At 39.6% G+C, this 19114-nt stretch overlaps 1 protein-coding gene across 3 annotated transcripts in view; it reads left to right on the top strand.

Annotated features, from left to right (window-relative positions):
- Nucleotides 1-19114, top strand: part of WDFY3 (WD repeat and FYVE domain containing 3) — a 195392-nt gene that overhangs the window by 107903 nt on the left and 68375 nt on the right. For all 3 annotated transcript variants that reach the window (XR_011048337.1, XM_068402547.1, XM_068402548.1), the window contains exons 14-19: nucleotides 6120-6297; nucleotides 7391-7605; nucleotides 9290-9402; nucleotides 11536-11767; nucleotides 14486-14586; nucleotides 15661-15879. Coding sequence is in view for 2 of the 3 variants with exons in the window: in XM_068402547.1 (XP_068258648.1) it covers nucleotides 6120-6297; nucleotides 7391-7605; nucleotides 9290-9402; nucleotides 11536-11767; nucleotides 14486-14586; nucleotides 15661-15879 (1058 nt within the window). In the remaining variant the exon portion in view is untranslated. The remainder of the gene's footprint in view (nucleotides 1-6119; nucleotides 6298-7390; nucleotides 7606-9289; nucleotides 9403-11535; nucleotides 11768-14485; nucleotides 14587-15660; nucleotides 15880-19114) is intronic.

The raw sequence follows: 19114 nt of genomic DNA on the forward strand, positions 1-19114 counted from the left end.
AAGTTTGAAGGTGTGGCTGTGTATGTTGAGATATTAATAAAGCTGCCAGTTAGTCAAGCTTTCTTAAACTAGGTGACTAGTAAAGTACAAACTTCATGGTTTTGTTAATGAGAATTTTGTCTCCAAAGCAGCAAATTTTAATGCTTTTCTCTTGTTTAAAAACAAAGTAAAACCAAAAACCCAAAAGCCAAGTACAGAAATCAATTTACTTGATGTAATTTTAAAGTATTATTAAACCATTCAGATGGGGGGAGGAAAATGTGTATTGAGAATGTGTTGCACGTACTGTAGAAGTTATAACCCTGGCTAACAGTAGAGGATGAGGAATCAATGGGGTAAGTAAATCCCATAGTGTTGTTGCATAAGCTACCTCATTAAGTTCCTTTTTTTTGATGTCATTTTCAGTGACTGCATTCTCCCTTCTTTCTTAAATTTTCTGCTCATCATTCTTTGTGAAGTTTATGTTGATTTTATTTCTTACCGATGTTGGTTATACTTAATTTGCTCAGGCTTTACTTTCTTCACTTAGTTTTCGCTGTTTAACATTGAAAGATGTTCAGTTTTGCTAGCATGGTCATATCAATAAACCTCTGCAGAGTAATGAACAAGCACTGCAGTTATGCCATAAAACAAGTACACGCTTTGCATGTCTGCGTGTTTACCTGATGCGTGTCATTCAGTAGCGTCCTTTGTTGTCCATGTTGTTTCTGAAGAGTGGATCCTAGTAATGATGTTATTGGCGCTTTTGTAAAACTAACAAGCTTATGGCCTCTGGTTTCTTCTCTAACCTCTCTGTCCTACCCCTGTCTGTTTTGTCTGTAGTCGTGCAGAACAGATCCCTCCTTGCCTGACAAATGAGACTTCTCTCCCCTCTCCCTGGGGTACGCCAGCTTTGTCCAGGAAAAGGTACCGACCCTTTAAAGAGAAGTTGATCTTGCTTCTGATTTCTCTCTCACTGTTGTGTTTCTTAGTTCTTGGGGTTTTTTTCTCTCAAGTTGCTATTTTTTTCTGAGGTGTGCATTTTCACTTGAGTGTTTACTGGATAAAATAAATGTAAAGGTATGTTTTATAGTTAATCCTAGGTAGTGATGTTAATGTATGAAATTAGAGATGTCTCCAGGCTCCTGAGGCACTTAAAGTCAAGTTCATGATTCAAAACCAAATAAGGTCTAGTATAAAAAGTTATCTAAGGGAGGTATAAATAACACTCTCAGGAGCAGTTCAAAGGAGTTCAGGCTATGCTAGTAGATCAATTAATACAGCAGGATTTCTTCTTTCTTGACTAGTTTTTCAAGAAAAGGTACTTTCAGTAGGAAGGTAGATGGCATGTTAAGGTGCTTGTTTGTTAGTAATTGCACAAAATAAAAAATAAAGAATGAACCTGTCAGTACTCGACTACCAAACGATGTAGAGGCAGCTAAATTAAAAGGTTTAGAAAGAAAGCACAAATGGCACAATTCAGAAATGCTAGCACCCACTTCCCCACTCCCCACCCAGTTACTGTTTTTTCTTATGCATCTTACTGTCTAGTAGATTATTTTTTCTTTAAAAAAAAAAAAAAAGTTTACTGATTCAGCAACAGTGTGACTTACAGGCCTGTGCAAATGATGGAAAGGAGATTTTTCCCAGAGCCCCCAGGGAAGGGGGCAGCCATTCATTACCTGAAGATGCAGGTTTGGAAGAGAGTTGCTTTTGAAGGCTAAAAAGACATTTGAAAGATGGTGGGTTATCTGAGGTGCAGGTGACATGTGTGGAAAACACAGTCATTCTTGCTTGGTGTGTGGCTTAAAATATGCCATCAAGTTTCATGTTTGGAATGTAAAATATTTTGCAAAGGGAAACAACCAAAGCTGCTTTTGGAAACTGCTTTGAAAGGAGATGTTTGTACTTGAGCAGGTTAGTAAAGAGAAGCCTTTTTCTGTCTTGCTGAGTGACATTACCCAAGTCATACCTGTGTATTCTGCAGGGTCTGGCTTGGACAAGGCCACTTTCCCAATAACCCAGAACCTCTTAGACTGTCGTTTCCTTTCCTTTCTAACACTGAGGCATTTAGGAATAAATGTAGCAGTTGCAGTTCACAGAGAAAAACCTTAGCTGCTGAATTTCTTTCCCTCTCATTTCTTCATTCGGGAGAAACTTGAAAGAAAACAGCATTTCCTGTGGAGGCTTTTTACAGCTTTGACCCCAATATTAACCTCTAGCATTATGGTTTGCCCTTTCCTGTACTACATCTTGCTGTTCTCCCAGGTGTAACTGGCATTGCTGCTCAGGTTCACTGAATTACTTAAACACATAGGTATGCGAAGGCTTGCAGCAGAACATATGCAATGCCTGCCAACCAGGAGCTGATTCCAGGGTGTAATGAATAAAAGAGTGCCAGATGGGCAGTTGATGCAGCCTGGTAGCTAAAATATAAATATATGTATACATGAATAGATATGTTAGGCTTGCTTTGTTTTTTTTTTGGTAGTACTGAAAATGCAAGCAGTTATTTGAAAACTGTGTGGTATAAGGTGAGGTAAAGATTGGATAGTTTAAAAAGTCAATATCCCTGTGGGGTGCCTTGGGCAATTCAGGTAAACACCAATTTAGGAACATATGGGTACTTGCTGAGGTAGAGGAGTGTGTTTGACATGGGTCTTCACAAACAAAAAAAGTCTTTGGGTGATAACAAGTTGTGTAAGACTCAAAGCAAAAGTGGACAGAAAGACTGATCATGCTGGCCTGGGTGACTTTTCAGATCCTTTCTGTAAAAGCATGTTTTGAAGTGAAAAAATAGACAGGGCGAAGCTTTCCAAAAAGTCTGTTTGAGCAGCTGTCTGCTTTCTCACGGTTGTTCAGCGTTGTGTTTGTCATTCCTAGTGAATTCAGTGCCAGTATCTGGGATCTTCCTACTTTCAAAAATAAGCAACTTGGGTTTTGTAGTCCAATATTATTTGATTTTTTTTTTTTTTTTTTTTTCTTTTTAAATGTCAGATACAGTCAGATTCTGTAGAGGTTGACTCTTCTGAGAGAAGTGTTTGCTCTTCTCTTATTGTTTTCTGTCTACTTTACTTTGCTTCCCCAGGATCTCCCTTGTTGCTGAGGCCTAGTTTTCTGCCTTTTAACTCATAAGACAGGTGCCTGAGGGAGAGCCCTGTGTTGTTTGGCTAAAAGAGCAAGCAGACATTTTGCACAGAAATAATCCTTAAAAACAAAATAGTACAGTTCTGGTTTTGATGCATGCAGTCTAGAATGGTTCGAGATACATAGATGTGCTGATATTCTCTCTCAGACATGTCTGCCGCTTCTCAAAGCTGTGTTTCCCTGAGGAGTGGTGCCCTCCAAGTGTTATCCTTTATGTAAACAGTGTAGGTAGGACTCTTCCAGCACATACATTGGGATGGCAGTACATAGCTGTCCTCCCTGTTACCTGGAATGCGTTGTTCTTCCACCCCTTCTGTATAATTTGAATCAAGAACTACAGCTTTGCCAGTTGTTTGATTGCTGTACATTTTGACAGAAAAAACTTATCTTGACAGGGTGTTCTCTTTTTTTTTCTTCTTTTTTTTTCCTCTTTTTTTTTTTTTTTTGAGAGGATGCTTTGGGCCTGACAGGGTGAAGTAGAGAATAGAATGTAACTTTGCCTTTAAAATACTTGTAGCCATTGTTTTTACAGAGTTTGGATGGTGATCACTCTTGGGGAATGATATGCAGAGAGTTCCCCAAGTAATAAGTAATAAATCTTACTTATTTCTTTCCAGATTAAAATGGTGTTATAATTCTCATCAAGAATTGTACTTAATTATATAATTTCAGTTTGAATTTTTCTTCAGTTTTATTTTTTATTAAAATAGACAGATCTGTGTATCATCTTCGGTATGCTGCCTTTTTCCATTGTTCACTTCTTCCTTTCTTCTCCCTTAAAGGAATCATATAAAGAATGTATAAGCATGGCTAAATTAATTTATTGCAGGTTCTGCACTGACCCATAGACCTGTAGCATTCGATGAATACTTTGGCAGGTTTTTCTAGGATCTATTTTCTTTTCCTGCCTAGAGAAATCTTTTTTGAACTGTCTTTTTTGTTGCTGTTTTAATACAAGTACTCCTTATATAGAAAAAATAAATATGGAAGGTATTCTAAAATGATGTGAAAAACTCTCAAAAATGTGTGCTTTAGGGACATAACTTTTACTTAGATTGCTAACAGAAAAGCAACTTGCCTAGTCTTGACTGTATCCCCTTTTCAGTTTGTTCTATGTAATGTTGAAGTCCAGGCCGTTTGAGGCCAGGATCATGTGCTTGTTCCTGAATCATACTGAGCAATGGCTCGGGTTTTTGTTGGCCTCTCCCTGTACTACTGTGTTATAACCTCAGAGTTTACCTAATGAGGTGAATGTGATAGCGCAGATCAAGATGCTTAGAAGTAAAATTCATGCTTAAAAGTGAACGGAAGCTTGGTCTTCAAGAATGTATTGGGGAGTGGAATTTCACTAGACTGAAGAGCATTCTTAAATACAAATGGATATTTAATTTTTAAACTGTATCCTGTGAAACTTGCATTGAGATGCTCAAGGTGACATTGAAAAGGGGCAGCGGTTTTCAGATGAAGAGCAGTGCTGCTAGGATGCATGAGAAGCAATTGCCCGTGTTTCAGTCTCTCCATTAAGGCAGAGAAAAGGGTTGAGATAGCATCTCTCTGTAATAGTATTACCAGTTGTTCTGCTGTTCTTAACTCCATGTAATTTTAAAAGAAACAAAGAAGCCTTCGTCTACCTGACAGATGTTTAAATCAGTGAGTCTGCTACAGCAGTTTAGGACATTGATGGCTAGAGAGTTTGTAAAAACACTAGAAAAGCTGATTTGGGCAAATTTTTTTCTTCGTGGTTGGTTACAATAGAATTGCCATACTATTTCACGTTTGCTATAAGTATTAGCTGAATGAGTAAAGCATCAGTAATTTAATCTTTCTTCAAAAACTCTCTTTTAAAAAGTGCTCTTGGATTGTTCCAGATGCCAAGTTGTTGTTGATCTGCCACAAGCCTTTTCAATAGGAGCGCTTTTGTTGAAACATTGTTTATCCAGCCCATTTTCCAGCCAGCAGAAGGAGATTATGCTGTACTCCCTGCTGTCCTCTCTTAGGCTAAATATTCCATTGCCTCAGCCTTCCTCCACAATTGATGTTTCTTGCTGGGGTGGGTGTGTGTGTTCAAGATGCAACCTCCAAAGTGTTTAGGACAGAACTGTGCTTGCAGCCTTCCTCATCTCCCATCTATGTCCCGTTTTTCCCAGGAGAAAAGATTTCCTAGTTGGAAGTGCCTAACGGTTGAGGCACAGTGAGTCCCCGAGTGTTATTTCTGTTAGGGTTAGGGGTTAGGTAAATCTAAAGTACGATCTTGAAAGCGTATGTTCAGTAAGCTGCTGATGCTGTTTATGTGTTGAATCTTGTTCTGAAAGAAGAATAGCATCAAGATAATGCTTTCGAGAGTTTCAATGAGAAATGTGTCTACAGCTCTCAGCACAAGTGTTTGCTTCTCAGTCAGTGTGTCAAAGCCTCTTTTCCCTGGATCAGGTTAAAGCAGCTTAATGTAAAACTAAAGTGCTGTAGCGGCCATGGAAATACTGAGGGCATATGGACTGCTGGCATGAGTGTACACAGAGATCAGCTTTCTGTTCCTGTACGCTACGTAGAGATTGCCGAGAGTTTTGTGATAGCACGTTTTATAGTCAGTTGTTAATGAAGAACAAATATGGATACATTTATTCAAAGCTGAATTTGTCTCCCAGAACAGGAGCAGTGGTAGCTTGCATGCTGCTGTCACTGTGTGCTGCCACTGCAACTAGAATGAAAAGAGGGAGGTGATAAAAGCAACCTTTAAGTTCTTCAAACTGCATAGAATGTGAGGAAGAGACTTCTGAGTTCAAGCATAGTCGAGAAATTGAGACCCTTCCAGGTTGTCTTTGGGGAAACATGTCCAACAGATTTGAGAAGAGGAAAGCGACTGGTCTGTCTAACTGAGGGAAGAGAAGGGAGAGGGGAGTAATGTCTATAGGCCAATTCAACTTTACAGCTGCTTGAAAAATGCCAAACTCATAATAGATGGGTGTTGTAACCATGGGATGTTTTCTGTCCTGCAGGCACGCATATCATTCTATTTCAACACCTCCTGTTTGCCCTCAGAAAAACATAGCTGATGTGAAACTCCAAACAGGACCCACATCCGTACAAAGCTCTGATGCGGTCATTATCCACCCTGGTGCTATGCTCGCGATGCTGGATCTACTGGCCTCTGTGGGATCAGCTACACACCCAGAGGTAGGGAAAAAATTCTGCTGTCTTAAGCTTTGAGAGTGACTGGGAAAAAGGATGGCTATGGGAAATGGGAAAACCGATGATGTCCTCTCATTCCGTGCTGAGAAGCCAATACATTTCACAGACTAATTGAGTTGAATAACTGTGGTGACATAGAGGTCTAATACAGATTGTTTTATTTCATAGGCTTTGTTTTGTTTGTCTCTTTCAAACTCCTGGCAACAATGTAAATTTAAAGAAATGTCTGAAGTGGCCATCAGATAAGTTTCCAGGCGTTGTGGCGAATTCTTGTTTTCCCTGATGTATCAGGTGTTAACGTGTAGTATGAGGAGAGCATGGGATTGGGACATTATAGCTCGGTGTATACGTCCTGTTTGAAATAGCTGGAATATTTTCTAGTTCCAAAATTGTACTGTCTGCTTTGTACAGTTCCCAAACCAAAACCTCTACTGGTGGTGTGTATATAAAGGTTATGTTGGATGTTTTTTTGAGGTTGCTTAAGTATTTTTGTTTTGAGATGTCTTCCCTGAAGAACACTGTTTATTTAAAAAAAGAAAAAAAGTTCTGAAAGCTTACAAGAATTATGAGACTTGATTCCTTTTTCTTGTCCTCTTCTGGTGATGAGTGTGGCGACTTTCTGTCTTCAGGGCATTAATTTGGCAGTTATATTGCATATATCTTGAATTTTGTAGAGGTGATGATGATGATGTTAAGTTACTACGAGTAGCTTAGCAGTCAAAAAAATAAAAGTTCTTAGTACACTCTAAGCGTGTAGGACTTGTAAACTGACTCACTTCTGCTGGTGAAAAGGAGAAGTTAGATTAACCATCCCTACCTGAATTGTTTTTCTTTATAATGGTTGTGGTAATCCTTCATATAACTTAATATCCTTTTTCATGAAGAGATGGAAGTATCTCTTCAACCACACACGTGCACACATCCCCCCCACACACATGTGCACATAAATTTAAATATAGGACGTTTTGTGTATTTATTACTAATGGTAGTCTCCTTTTCATTATTATGCATAAGGGCTTCCTTTTATTTGCCTTCTCAGTTTGTGTCTTCTCAAGTTGTGTGCTCTTTTCTTTTTCAGCATGCACTGGATCTCCAGCTGGCAGTGGCCAATATCCTGCAATCTCTAGTGCACACAGAGAGAAACCAGCAAGTCATGTGCGAAGCTGGGCTCCATGCACGACTTCTACAAAGATGCAGCGCTGCTCTGGCTGATGAGGACCACTCACTGCATCCGCCCCTCCAAAGGATGTTTGAAAGGCTGGCCTCCCAAGCGCTGCAGCCGATGGTGTTGAGGTCAGGAAGATAGCATTGAAGTCTGGTTGAGCTGAGCCCTGCTGCCTGTACTGTTGCTGGGTGGCTGTAAATGCCTTGGATTGGTAGAGAACATAAGTGACCTTGTGTGGTAGTGATCACACGGGATCCCATTTTATTTCTCATCAAATAGACTGTCTTGTTTCTGTTAATCAGCATGTAACCTTGGAGACGTTAGGAATTGGAGGGAAGTGTGGAGCGGGGAAATCTGTTTGGTGTTTTTCACAGAGATTGTACTGAAGTTAAATGCTTGCTTCCTGCAAATCTTGAGAGGCTACCAACAATGCCATTCCTGGCTAAGTCCTCAGGAAGAGGGAACATGATGGTTTTAAAAGCAACACTGCCATAGAAGAGGATGGATTCCTAGACGTTTCTGTGCAGTGTTAAAATACCTCAGACTGGAAAAGGTTCAGGCCAGCAGTTTTATTTAGCACTTTAGTTTGTGTGAAGGAAATGCAGGAATGTAACACAAGAGGTGTCTGGAAAAATCTGGGGAGGCATATCTTTAAAAAGTTGATATTTCTGCATATTAATGCAAGTAGTTGTATAGCTGTGCTAGTACTAGAAAAGCTTAGGAGCATATTTCTGACCATTTGTTAAATACATAAACAGTTGTATGATGCTTTGGATTGGTTGCTAGATTCTGGGGAGACCTTCTTGCGGCCTTTTGATATAAAAAGGGGGCTTATAAGAACGATGGAGAGAGACTTTACCAGGGCCTGTAGTCAGGACCAGGGGCAAGGGTTATAAACTGAAAGGGGGTGGATTTAGGTTGGACATAAGGAAGACATTTTTTACAGTGAGGGTGGTGAGACACTGGAAGAGGTTGCCCAAAGAAGCTGTGGATGCCTTATCATTGGAAGCATTCAAGGTCAGGTTGGACGGGGCTTTGAGCAACCTGATATAGTGAAAGATGTCCCAGCCTATAGCAGAGGGGTTGGACTAGATGATCTTTAAAGGTCCCTTCCAACCCAAACCATCCTGTGACTGTGATCTCAGCTGGAATAAGGAACTTCATTGTATTATTTCCTATGGATCGGCCACTGGCTGACCTGCAGCCAGGACAGCTGGTCAGTTCACTTCAGTGGCATGTAGCCATGTCAGAAATGATTCTGCAAGGAGCATACTTGTCGGTAGTTGCATCACAGATACTTAAGGTTCCCTAAGCATAGACACTGATAGCCTAGGTAGCTGTAGATACAGATACTATAGTTATCTATAGATGTTGATAGCTGTGAAGCTCTCCCCCAGCCAGACAGGACACACAGATAAAACAAAGCTGAGGTCACTTCAGCCTGTGGTCTGCCTTTCCAGATGAGTTCGGCTTGTTGAACATGCGTCAGTGAGTGTCCTGATGTTCTCCTACAGGGTGCGGCAGCCTCCTGCCAAGTCTTTGGAATTAAGAAAAGGGAATTGGGAGCTTTATCAGAATTGTTTGATTAGTTAAAATAACGTCAACTTTTGAGAGCATGTGTTCAAAACTTAAGTAGTTTTGAATAGATGAAATGTGTTTCTTGTAATTATGCATTAGTTTATTTATTTTCTTAGTTAAAAGTTACATTTATTACAAATATTTACTGTCTTTTTTAAAAATGGTATTAGATTTGGTGCCATTCTAGGCAAATAAATAGACAATTATTTGTAAATTTTTTATTCTCTTTCTTAGGGAATTTTTACGCTTGGGAAATCCTTTGAATTGCGGAGCTTGGGACAAAAAGCTGTTGAAACAGTACCGAGTGCACAAACCCAGCTCACTGAGTTTTGAACCGGAAATGAGAAGTAGGTGCTGAACTGCTAGAAATTTGCATAAAGAATGCTTCACTGACATCCCCCAATTGCATACTTACATAAAATTTGTAGATAAGCATCCAGAAAAACCTAACTTTGCTCCAGCTTTGTATGAATGCAAAATCATCAGAACAGTTTGATTGGAAAAAGTTCTAAAAGCAGAGGGAATGTAGTACTTGTATTTAATATATATCCAATGAGGTAATTATAATTGTTCATTTTAGGAACAGCAACTATCAAATATGATAGTAGTTTGCTTTTAAATCTTGAGTAGATCCTAAGTTTGTAGTTATTTGACAGTAAAAGGAAAAATATTTTCTCTTGATACTTTTGTGTGCACACTAAATGTCATTAAATCTATATATTGTCTCTCATGGGTTCAGTAAGGTGTCGCATAAAATAACTGAAATTCCTACACTTAACTATCATTCAATTTATTTTGGCTAGACTCAAGAACCTGTCTCATCATTAGCATCACTAGTAATGAGAAAGAAATAGAAAGAATTAAAAAGAAAACAAAGCACAATTTACCTAATATGGCAGAATGTCAATCTGATAATCTTTCTCTTATAAAGAGGTAGAATTTGGAGTTGAAGTACCCGCTATTAATTATTTAAAGTTCAACAGTCCCTTTTTAACCATTCATTAATTTTTCATGGTAAATATTTCCAATGGTTTTACTCATTGCTGGCTTTCAATATGTTTACTTTCCCAGTACATTAAAATTGAAATCTTTAATAGTATGTGGTAAGCATGTGTTGAATTATGAGTGCATAGTAACTTAAAAATTTTCAAGAAAAGGGACAGACTTATATCAGCTTTAAAAAAAAAAAGGTGGGGGGGAGTGACACCACAACAACTCAGTTTCAGTTTTAGTCTTGGAATTAACACTGTGGGAAGGTATTCACAATGTATTTTGATACGATATTCACTAGATTATAGATACACATACATAGGCGTATGCAGTGGAAATTTTCATTATACCTTTGTGTGGTATCCTGTCATGGAAGTTCATCCATCTGATAGAATACTTCATATTCTATCAGCAATTACACATCAGCTCTGATTATCATACTGGCAAGTTACATCTGTTTTCCAGCCATTTAATGAATCAATCTGATGAACTGCACTGAATGTCTGTAACCGATGGATTCCTCCAGCCAATCCGAACCTCTCTTCCACATGCACTCTTTCCTATTATTATCCATGAGTTGTAGAGCTTGGGAATAGCTCTTCATGTAGTATAGGAGAGTCTCAGTAAATGGTAATACAAAGAAATTATTGATAAGTTTCCAAAGCATGTGATACTTATTTCTGGGTGTCAGCTCAGTCGTTGTACAGCCAGTTGTAACACATAGTGAAAATGTTTGAATTATTTAAAAGGAACTAGAAAGTATCCTGGATGGTACTGAATTATAAGCACTAAATAATGAAATAAATAAGTAAAATAAAGTAACTGAATTCATGTTAAGTCATTAGGTTCAGTACATTTAAAAAGAGGAGAGGAGAGATTTAGCTTATCTCTCAGCCAGCGCTTTATTTGTTTATTTATTTACAATAGGGTATTATCATGGAGGAGAGTGAACAATGAAAATTGTGAAAACCTGAGTCTGAAAAGTTTTTAACCTATGAAAGAGAAGGCAAAGCTAGCTTCTGAATAGTGCAAGTTATGTTGAATTTCCTAAGCTAAGCTTACTGAGCCTTTCTGCATATTGAGAGCTCTGAGACTTTTAGCTCAGAGTTGCTGCATCTGAAAAACATGAAGCAGAGTTTTTCCTGCCTGTTAAGTCAGGTAGCAGGAATGCACCTGAAATGGAGCCTCTGCAAAAGGGACACTTTCCCAATGTTAGGTAATGGGATGGCCTCTTGGCTCAATTTTTTGGCTTTACCACAGACTTTCCATAATACCTTGCACAAGATGCTCGTCTCTGTGCCTCAGTTTAACGTTTTTATAATGAGAACACTAATTCCCACCTCATAATCTTCTAACTGAGAGGCTGAACTAGTTGACAATGACTGACAGTTCAGCTTTTGCACTGGAAGCAGTACTTGAAAAGTCCGAATAAATAGCCTGAAAATGCCTCCCTTTTGCAATGCTCTGTTGTTTCTTGGCTTCTACTATAGATAGCATGGTTACCTCAATGGAAGGTCTGGGTTCTGACAGCGTCTTCAGTTTGCATGAAGACAGCCACTATCGGATAAGCAAGAGCCTGCTCAAGCCAGCAGAAGGGAGCACAGTACCCCTGACGAGAGTGAAGTGTCTGGTCTCCATGACAACGCCACATGATATCAGGCTTCACGGATCATCGGTTACACCAGCATTCATTGAGTTTGACACGTCTCTTGAAGGGTTTGGGTAAGGTCCTACAGTGCTTTCAAATAGCATGAGGCACACTGCAATGTCTTCTTACTTTCTTCTTTCAAAGAAGTACTTGTAATTTTTAATGGAGTGTTTGCAAACCAGAGACAAATGAATTCTTAAAAGAAAGGAATACTTCAAGCTGCATAAATTTCCACTCTGTCATTAATGACTTTAAACCAATGCTTGCTTGCAATATGTGAAAGTAGAAGTCAGTATGTATCTAAAGGTTGATAGTACCCTCTCAGTTCTGGATTTCATGTGCCTTTTAAAAACAAAGAAATGTCAACATGCCCTTGCAGAAACTCATGAGTTGCTAGGGTTTATGTGCAACATTTGGATGGCCCAAATGCTCTGAAACCCACTTAAAATTGCTGAAGAACTTGGAAATGAGGAAGTGGGCAAAGTGGAAGTACAAGTAAAACAGAGAAGGAAGCTATGTTGAGTCCAAATAACTGGAAAAAGCTGATTATTAACTGGAGGTGTAGCCTGAATATGACGCTTAACTCATTTTGTCTTTTAGCACCCAGTATCACCTTCATTTGCTGTTTTTTTTCCTCTCTAATTAAACACCTGCTGAGTGAGGCACTTTATGAGGATCATGTGATATAATTTAAATTCACTGTTCAGAAGATGAAAAAATGACATTATTCTCAGCATCTGTTTAAGGAAAATGTTTTATCTTTTTGGTTATGAAAATGGAATAGAAAAATCTCAAAACACTTACTTTGTCCTGTGCTAAGGGGTAAGTATCTCAAAAATTGCTATAAAAATTCAGACCAATAGTATAAGGAACAGGTTTAACACCTGTGGACTGGTCCATAGGCAGAGGCTTGCAAATAGGCTGAAAGCCAGTGTCTCAGAGAGGGCAGTGTTGTGAGGTACATGCAAGTCAGATAATTGTGAATGGCACCTTGAATGATAAGTAATTGCTCAGAATTTCCCAGAAGCTTGGTTAAAAGCTTAAAAACCTTGACTAGAAGCTTTATTAAAAGGTTTTTAGTGACACGAACCACCAAAAATGACAACTGCTGTGAAGCCCGAAAAGTGTGTGACAAATTCTTATGTGAGATTGTAGCTCCTCAACGTTTTGGGTTTTTTTTTTTTCAGTCTCTTTTTTTAAAAAGAATTGTGAGAAGAGGTAGAAATGATCTGTTGTCCATGGCTGTACCACAATTTCATAAAACTAGAAACAGCTCCACCTGACAGAATGGTTCATCTTATCTTTTTCTTTCCAGACCTAATATTTATATTACTGCGTTTCTTAAATCTGTTTCTGTTCTGATGTGGCCTTCATCAGAGCCGCTTGCATCTTAGTGCACTTGTTCCAGTTTATTTGGGATGACTGGTCTGAGAGCACAGTCCAGCCTGGATATTTGGGAGCTCTGCTGCTCTGCATTCTCTTTTCAGCTTTGCGAAGCAAGGATGCAGTGCCTATTTTGCATCTTGCCTTCATATCCAATATAGTCAGGGGCAGACTTTTCTTTGAAAACAAATGGTGCTCAAAACTCATTCTACTTCCTTCATAAGAGAAAAGAAAATGTTTTGGACCTAAGAAGAACTTGAAATAGGCTAGCAAAATGAATTGTCACTGTGGTTGCTTCGGTTTTGTAGGTGCTGGTAACGTGCAAAAGTAATCTGTGCAAATAACAAATGCAACTGTATCTTCTTGTAATTTCAACAAATCACCTAAGAGGGCTGCTATAATCAATTAAAAAAATCTAAAAACTTTTTTGTCTGTTTTAAAGTGCCAGGGTGTTTCATGAACTCAGCAGTTGGTGGACCCTTGCAAGTTATCTGCTTTTAGAGAACATGCTTGTAACACCATTGACCATGGGGGATTCGCCCAGAGAAGAACAAGAGGGAGGAAGAAGTATTTAATGAGAACTGTAATCAAAAGGAAGATAGTAGTGACCAGAACCATGGACTGCTGTTGCTTTTAAGATGGGTGGTCAAGTTAACTCTTCACAGCTTACATGAGAACAAAATAACTCCTAGTTCTATCAGGAAACTCAGCTACAGTATATTTAAACTAGCCTGCTCAAGTGTAAATGTCAACAAAATTACGATTCTTCAGGAAGTAGGAGAGCTGTCATTTTGCTTCCAGTAGGACAGTCTATACAAACTGGAAGCTCCACTCCTGTGGGGATTCACTCCACCTTGGGTAGGCTGGTCACTGAAACCGTCTGGGCTCTTAAAATCTTTTAGTACCTAGGGGAGGTACTCCCTATATCTGTTTCCATTGTGTCCACAGCATCAGTGGCTCTTGTAAGGACCAAACGTACCTAATTTGGTAAAATATGATGTTACTGTGAGAGCGTACATACTTAAGATAAGAACACCATAGTATGCAATTACTAGATCCTTTTGAATATTTAGCTAATGCAGTCTCTTTGAGAGTCCAGAACATCTCAAAGTCTGCAGCAAGTTGTGGTTGCCCACAAGGGAGCATCTTACGCTATGGAGCCATGTGGCATAAGTCTCTGCACCTTTGCTCCACAGACATATGCTGCCAAAGGTCTTTGCACTGGAGATAATTTAACCTCACCACAGGGAGAAATCTTGAGAATTCATTTCTGCTTTTCATGAATATGTACAGTCAAGGAGAGTGATGTGCTTATGGTATATTTTCCTAGGCTGTATTTCGTTTGTATTGAACTGCAGTTATATTGACTTTCATAAACTCTAGTGTGTTACTGGTCTTCTGTTTAACAGCTGCCTGTTCTTGCCAAGTTTGGCTCCCCATAACGCACCTACAAATAATGCTGTTACAACAGGACTCATTGACGGTGCGGTTGTTAGTGGAATTGGAACTGGTAAGTACTCAAGTATGATTGTTAGCAGTGTTTTCTATCTGATGTTTAGTTCGCTTATATTTCTTTGTTAGCCATGAAGTGATAGTACGGTGTTGGATGTTACACAGTTGTAACTGAGAACTTCTTGTGGCTTTTTTTCTGTGTGTTCATGTTGCTTTTTGCCCCTAAGTCAATGAAAAGCAATATAAAATATAAATGTGTGATTGCTTTAAAATACAAGGCTTTTCAGCAGAAGGTTAAGTTGTAATCAAGAGAAGCATATGAGTAATGAACCTGGATGCATTAAGTTGAGGTAGTAGTGTGAAGAGCATGGGAAATGTGGAATGAATTGTAATGCTGTACTTGTGGCTTTGTTGTGCTTTGTTCTGTTTCTTGACTGAATTTATTACAGGTGTAGCTACACACATCATCGTAAAAATCCCATCCAGATTGTTTACTATCCCTTATACTTGTTCACTGTAGGCTGTTCACCCTACAGGAATGTGGTGTGCTGCGGGGCTAATAGAACATGATCACTTAGTTAAAAAAGGTGTTAAGTCTAAAAATCAGGTTGAAGGTTTACTGCAGTAAGATGGAATTAATGTTATACAGTACTTGAAGTCTGTGAGCTCTTTGTTCTATGGGAGCACCCCAGGAGATGAAATGGAGTCAGGTGATGTGGTGGAGACATCTTCTTCAACAAAGGCTTCTTCAACAAGTCACACCTATTAAAGAAGCATCTCATCATGATATTAGCAGTTTCTGATCCATTTCTACTTTTTTTATCTAGGGAACTGAAACTTTCTGAACAAGCACAGCTTCAGAGTTGATTTTTGTTTTTAGAATAGGAGGTAATAGTGTGCAATTCTTGCTTTACTTTGTTTTGAAAGAAACCCCTCTGAGCTAGCTTTATGTGGCTTTTCCTCCAAGCTTGAGTCAGAAATGAAAGAAGTAACATTGAAGTCCATGAAGGAAAAGTTTGGGAAAGCACAGCTGGTATCAAGTGAGCTGATATGAAAAAAGGAAAAGGAACAAGTAGGTATCCTAAGTACTAGCTACTCTAGGTATATAATGGGCTTTCATTTTTGTTTTTAGGTGAAAGATTTTTCCCACCGCCATCTGGTTTAAGCTACTCAACTTGGTTTTGTATTGAACATTTTAGTACACCTCCTAATAACCATCCTGTGAGACTTCTTACTGTAGTGCGGCGTGCAAACTCCTCCGAACAGCATTATGTATGCCTTGCCATTGTCCTCTCAGCAAAAGACCGCTCACTGATTGTTTCAACTAAAGAAGAATTGCTTCAAAATTATGGTAAGTTGTGTCATGTCATCAGCTAATCCTAACAATATTATGGGGATGCAACAGCAAGTTTATCTTGAAATTAGTATCTAGAAGAATTGTGTGATGGAACTTCAGGTGCAGCTTCACCAGCTGCTAATGGGTTTTGACAATGGAAAAATGTAAAATGTAAACATTCATGTAGAAATTAAGGAGCCTTTATAATTTCCAAGGAAGGTTCAATATCTGCATATAAAGAAAAGCTTTTGCCAAAACCCCAAGTATTATAGATTTGAAGGAGGGATTACGTCATTGTTTTTGGAAGGTTTTTGCCTTTTATTTGTCTCATATAGTTCATTTTAGACATCATCTCTTGAGATGCAAAAGTTAACTATCTTTGCTTTGAAGAAGTTTGGAAATAGTAAACTAACAGGTTGTGAAGGCTCTGTCAATCTGGATAGTCTCAACACTGTAGGGCTGTTTGAAGGCGATCAGTCATTCACTTCATGTTTTAATGCTGTGATCAGTTTTCAGAAAGAGTTTGTAGCTTCATTCAGTATCTGTGATCAAAGGTGGAATTACAGGAGGTGCAGTGAAGATCTAAGTGAAGCTGGTGAAGCCAGTGAATTTGCTATAGAGAGCAATTGGTGCAGCTGGGGGCTTCAGGCTTAGCTGTCTCCTGCCTTGTCCTCCATCAGAGCCTCCAAAAATGGTCAGTTTTGACAGACTGTTTATACACTGTGGCTGTGGAGGCGCTGAGAGGAGCAGGGCAGCCTTCTGCATATGTTTCAGGCTTAGCTCATTAGCAGACCAACACGCTGGGTTACCAGTGGTTATCAAAAATCTGTTCCTGCTTATGTTCTTTCCTTTTGAGTAGCAGGCACTAATAAAGAATTCATACAACTGTTACTATTTAAAAAAAAAAAAAAAACACAAACAGCAAAGCGTAGTGTTATAGACTGTTCCTTATTTCCATGATAAGCGGACATTCGCATCATTAACTGCAGTAGTTTCTCTTAGTAGAAGTCAGGTTCAAAACCTAAAACTTGAGAGCTGAAAATCCATAGTGTAAGGGAGGAACTAAACCTCTTAAATTACAAAGATATTGACAGTGTTTTCTCTCTCAGAATTCTTATAAGAGAGAATTAAATAAGTTTGTCTTCGTATTAATTGCTCTAGCCTGCGCTGGAGCTATAGATCCTATGTTTTTAGTTTGTAAGGCCCTATTATCTAACTCTTTAGAAGAGATTGGATTTGAAGAGGCTTTGTCAGAGAAGATCTGAAGGTCTCTGACTACGAAGACTGCTTTTTAATTGAACGGGATACTTTGCTTTACTGGAGTCATAGCTGGTGATGCACTGTCAAGTGCTGAGCAGGTAAGTACCTGAAGAACTGAGATGGCAGGCCCACCAGCGAGAGAAGTGGAACTGCTGACAGTAAGAATAAATGAGGTGGTTTAAGGATCTTTCTTGTGAGTGAGAATTGTGCTCAAATGTGTTTGACTGAGAAAAAGAACTTGAGATTATTTTTTTATCTGAAAGTTAGTTCCAAGTACTCTGCTTTTATCATTTTCCTTGTGCTGTTTCTAAAGAAATGAGTGTTCTCCCTGTGCAAGTGGCTGTTGAGGTAAGAGGATTAGTGATTTCTTTTCCTTCAGTATGAAAGAATGAAGAGAGATCTGAAAAGCTCCTGTTTTCTATTGAAGCATTCCCTGGTGGAGAATTTTTGAGCTTTGTCTGCCTTTTTTTTTTTTTTTTGGAGGGTCATTCTGCTTTGTGATGGAGAAGCTATTGCACTTGCAAACTGAGCATGCCCTCTGGTGTGAAGTCAGAGGGTGTCAGAGAAATTTTAAAAATGTGTGCCAAGAACTAAAGTGTATTTTGACATTCAGGAGAAGAGAATTCAGCACCCATTAGTGAAGAAAGAGCCGAGAATTGCTGAAGAGTGTAGGTGTGGGAATTGGGGATGGGTGGTCAGCAGCTTGTGGTTTGCAGCCCCTGCAGAGAGGCTGGGAGTGGGTTCCTCTGGCCACACCTCTGGAAGGCAGACATTCGTCTCTGACTCCTCTCTCTGTTGGTGCCAGGGTGGCTGATGGAGCCACAGGTGCAGCTTGCCTCACCCCACAGCAGCTGGTGCTCACGTCGGGTCAGCTGCCTTATGACCCAGGCACCATTGCTGATAAGGTGAAGGGAAGGCAAGGGTGACTAGCTGCAGGTACAGCACTGAAATAGAACAGACAAGATGTCATGAGGTATTTGTTTTGACTTGGGCAGAAATGTCTCAGCCCTTAGCTACCTCTTCAGTAGAAGTGCTTCAGAAAATTAATTTTCCTTAGAACTGCAAAAAGGGAAGAAGAGAAGCCACCGTGCTGAGGCTTGAGTTACGAGTACCCCCGTCTGTGGTTGATGTGTGTCTCACTATCCAGATGTCATATTTGTGGCTTTTATTAAGGAAAAAAACTCTCAGGCTTTCAACCTCATCTTTAACTTCAGTTATGCTTTGTAATTTAGCAGGATTCTGACACAGACGCATTGAAAGGCAATCATTTTAATTGTACCTTCTTTTGTGTGTGACCTAATTGTTTAAGCAAGATAGTGGCAAGCTTAATACTGAGTGTCTGTTGCCAGGTGCTGCGAGGGCAAGAGGGGGCTTCTGTGGGAAGAGGCCTGGGCTGCCCCATGCCTGGGTATGGCTGGTTCCAGCCAGCTCCACAGCGGACCCTCTGCAGGGCACAGCTGAGCCCAGCAGCCAGGGTGGTGGTGCCTCTGGGAAAACACATGCAAGAGAGGGCAAAACGCTGCACGGAGTGAGGAGTAAGTTAAAGAATGTGAGAGAAAGTGCCCTGAGGACACCCAAGGTGAGAGCAGAATGGGCAGAGGGGGTACTCCAGATGCTGGAGCAGAGATTCCCTGCAGTCCCTGGAGAAGACCATACCAGAGCGATACCAGACGGCTTAGTAAAAGTAGGCCTCAGAATAGGCCCTAAAAGGCCTACTCTGTGTAACCTTTAGACAGAATCAATTTTCCTTTCAGTAGCTTTCCTCTCAGCTAAAATAACTGCACTTTCTGAAGCTAACTGCGTGTTTTGCAGACAGTGTCTGCTTCTAGGACTGATAACGCTTGAAGTTATGGTTATCGCTGACTCTTGCTTGTGCTTAGTTTTAGAGAATCCAAGGTCTCTGTTAAATTCCTCACTAATTACAAAGAAGGGCCAGAGATAAACAAGACTGCGAACAACATCTTTGTAGTGTCTAAAATGACTTGATTTA

This window comes from Nyctibius grandis, chromosome 6, assembly GCF_013368605.1.
Source record: "Nyctibius grandis isolate bNycGra1 chromosome 6, bNycGra1.pri, whole genome shotgun sequence".
Lineage (NCBI taxonomy): Eukaryota > Metazoa > Chordata > Aves > Nyctibiiformes > Nyctibiidae > Nyctibius > Nyctibius grandis.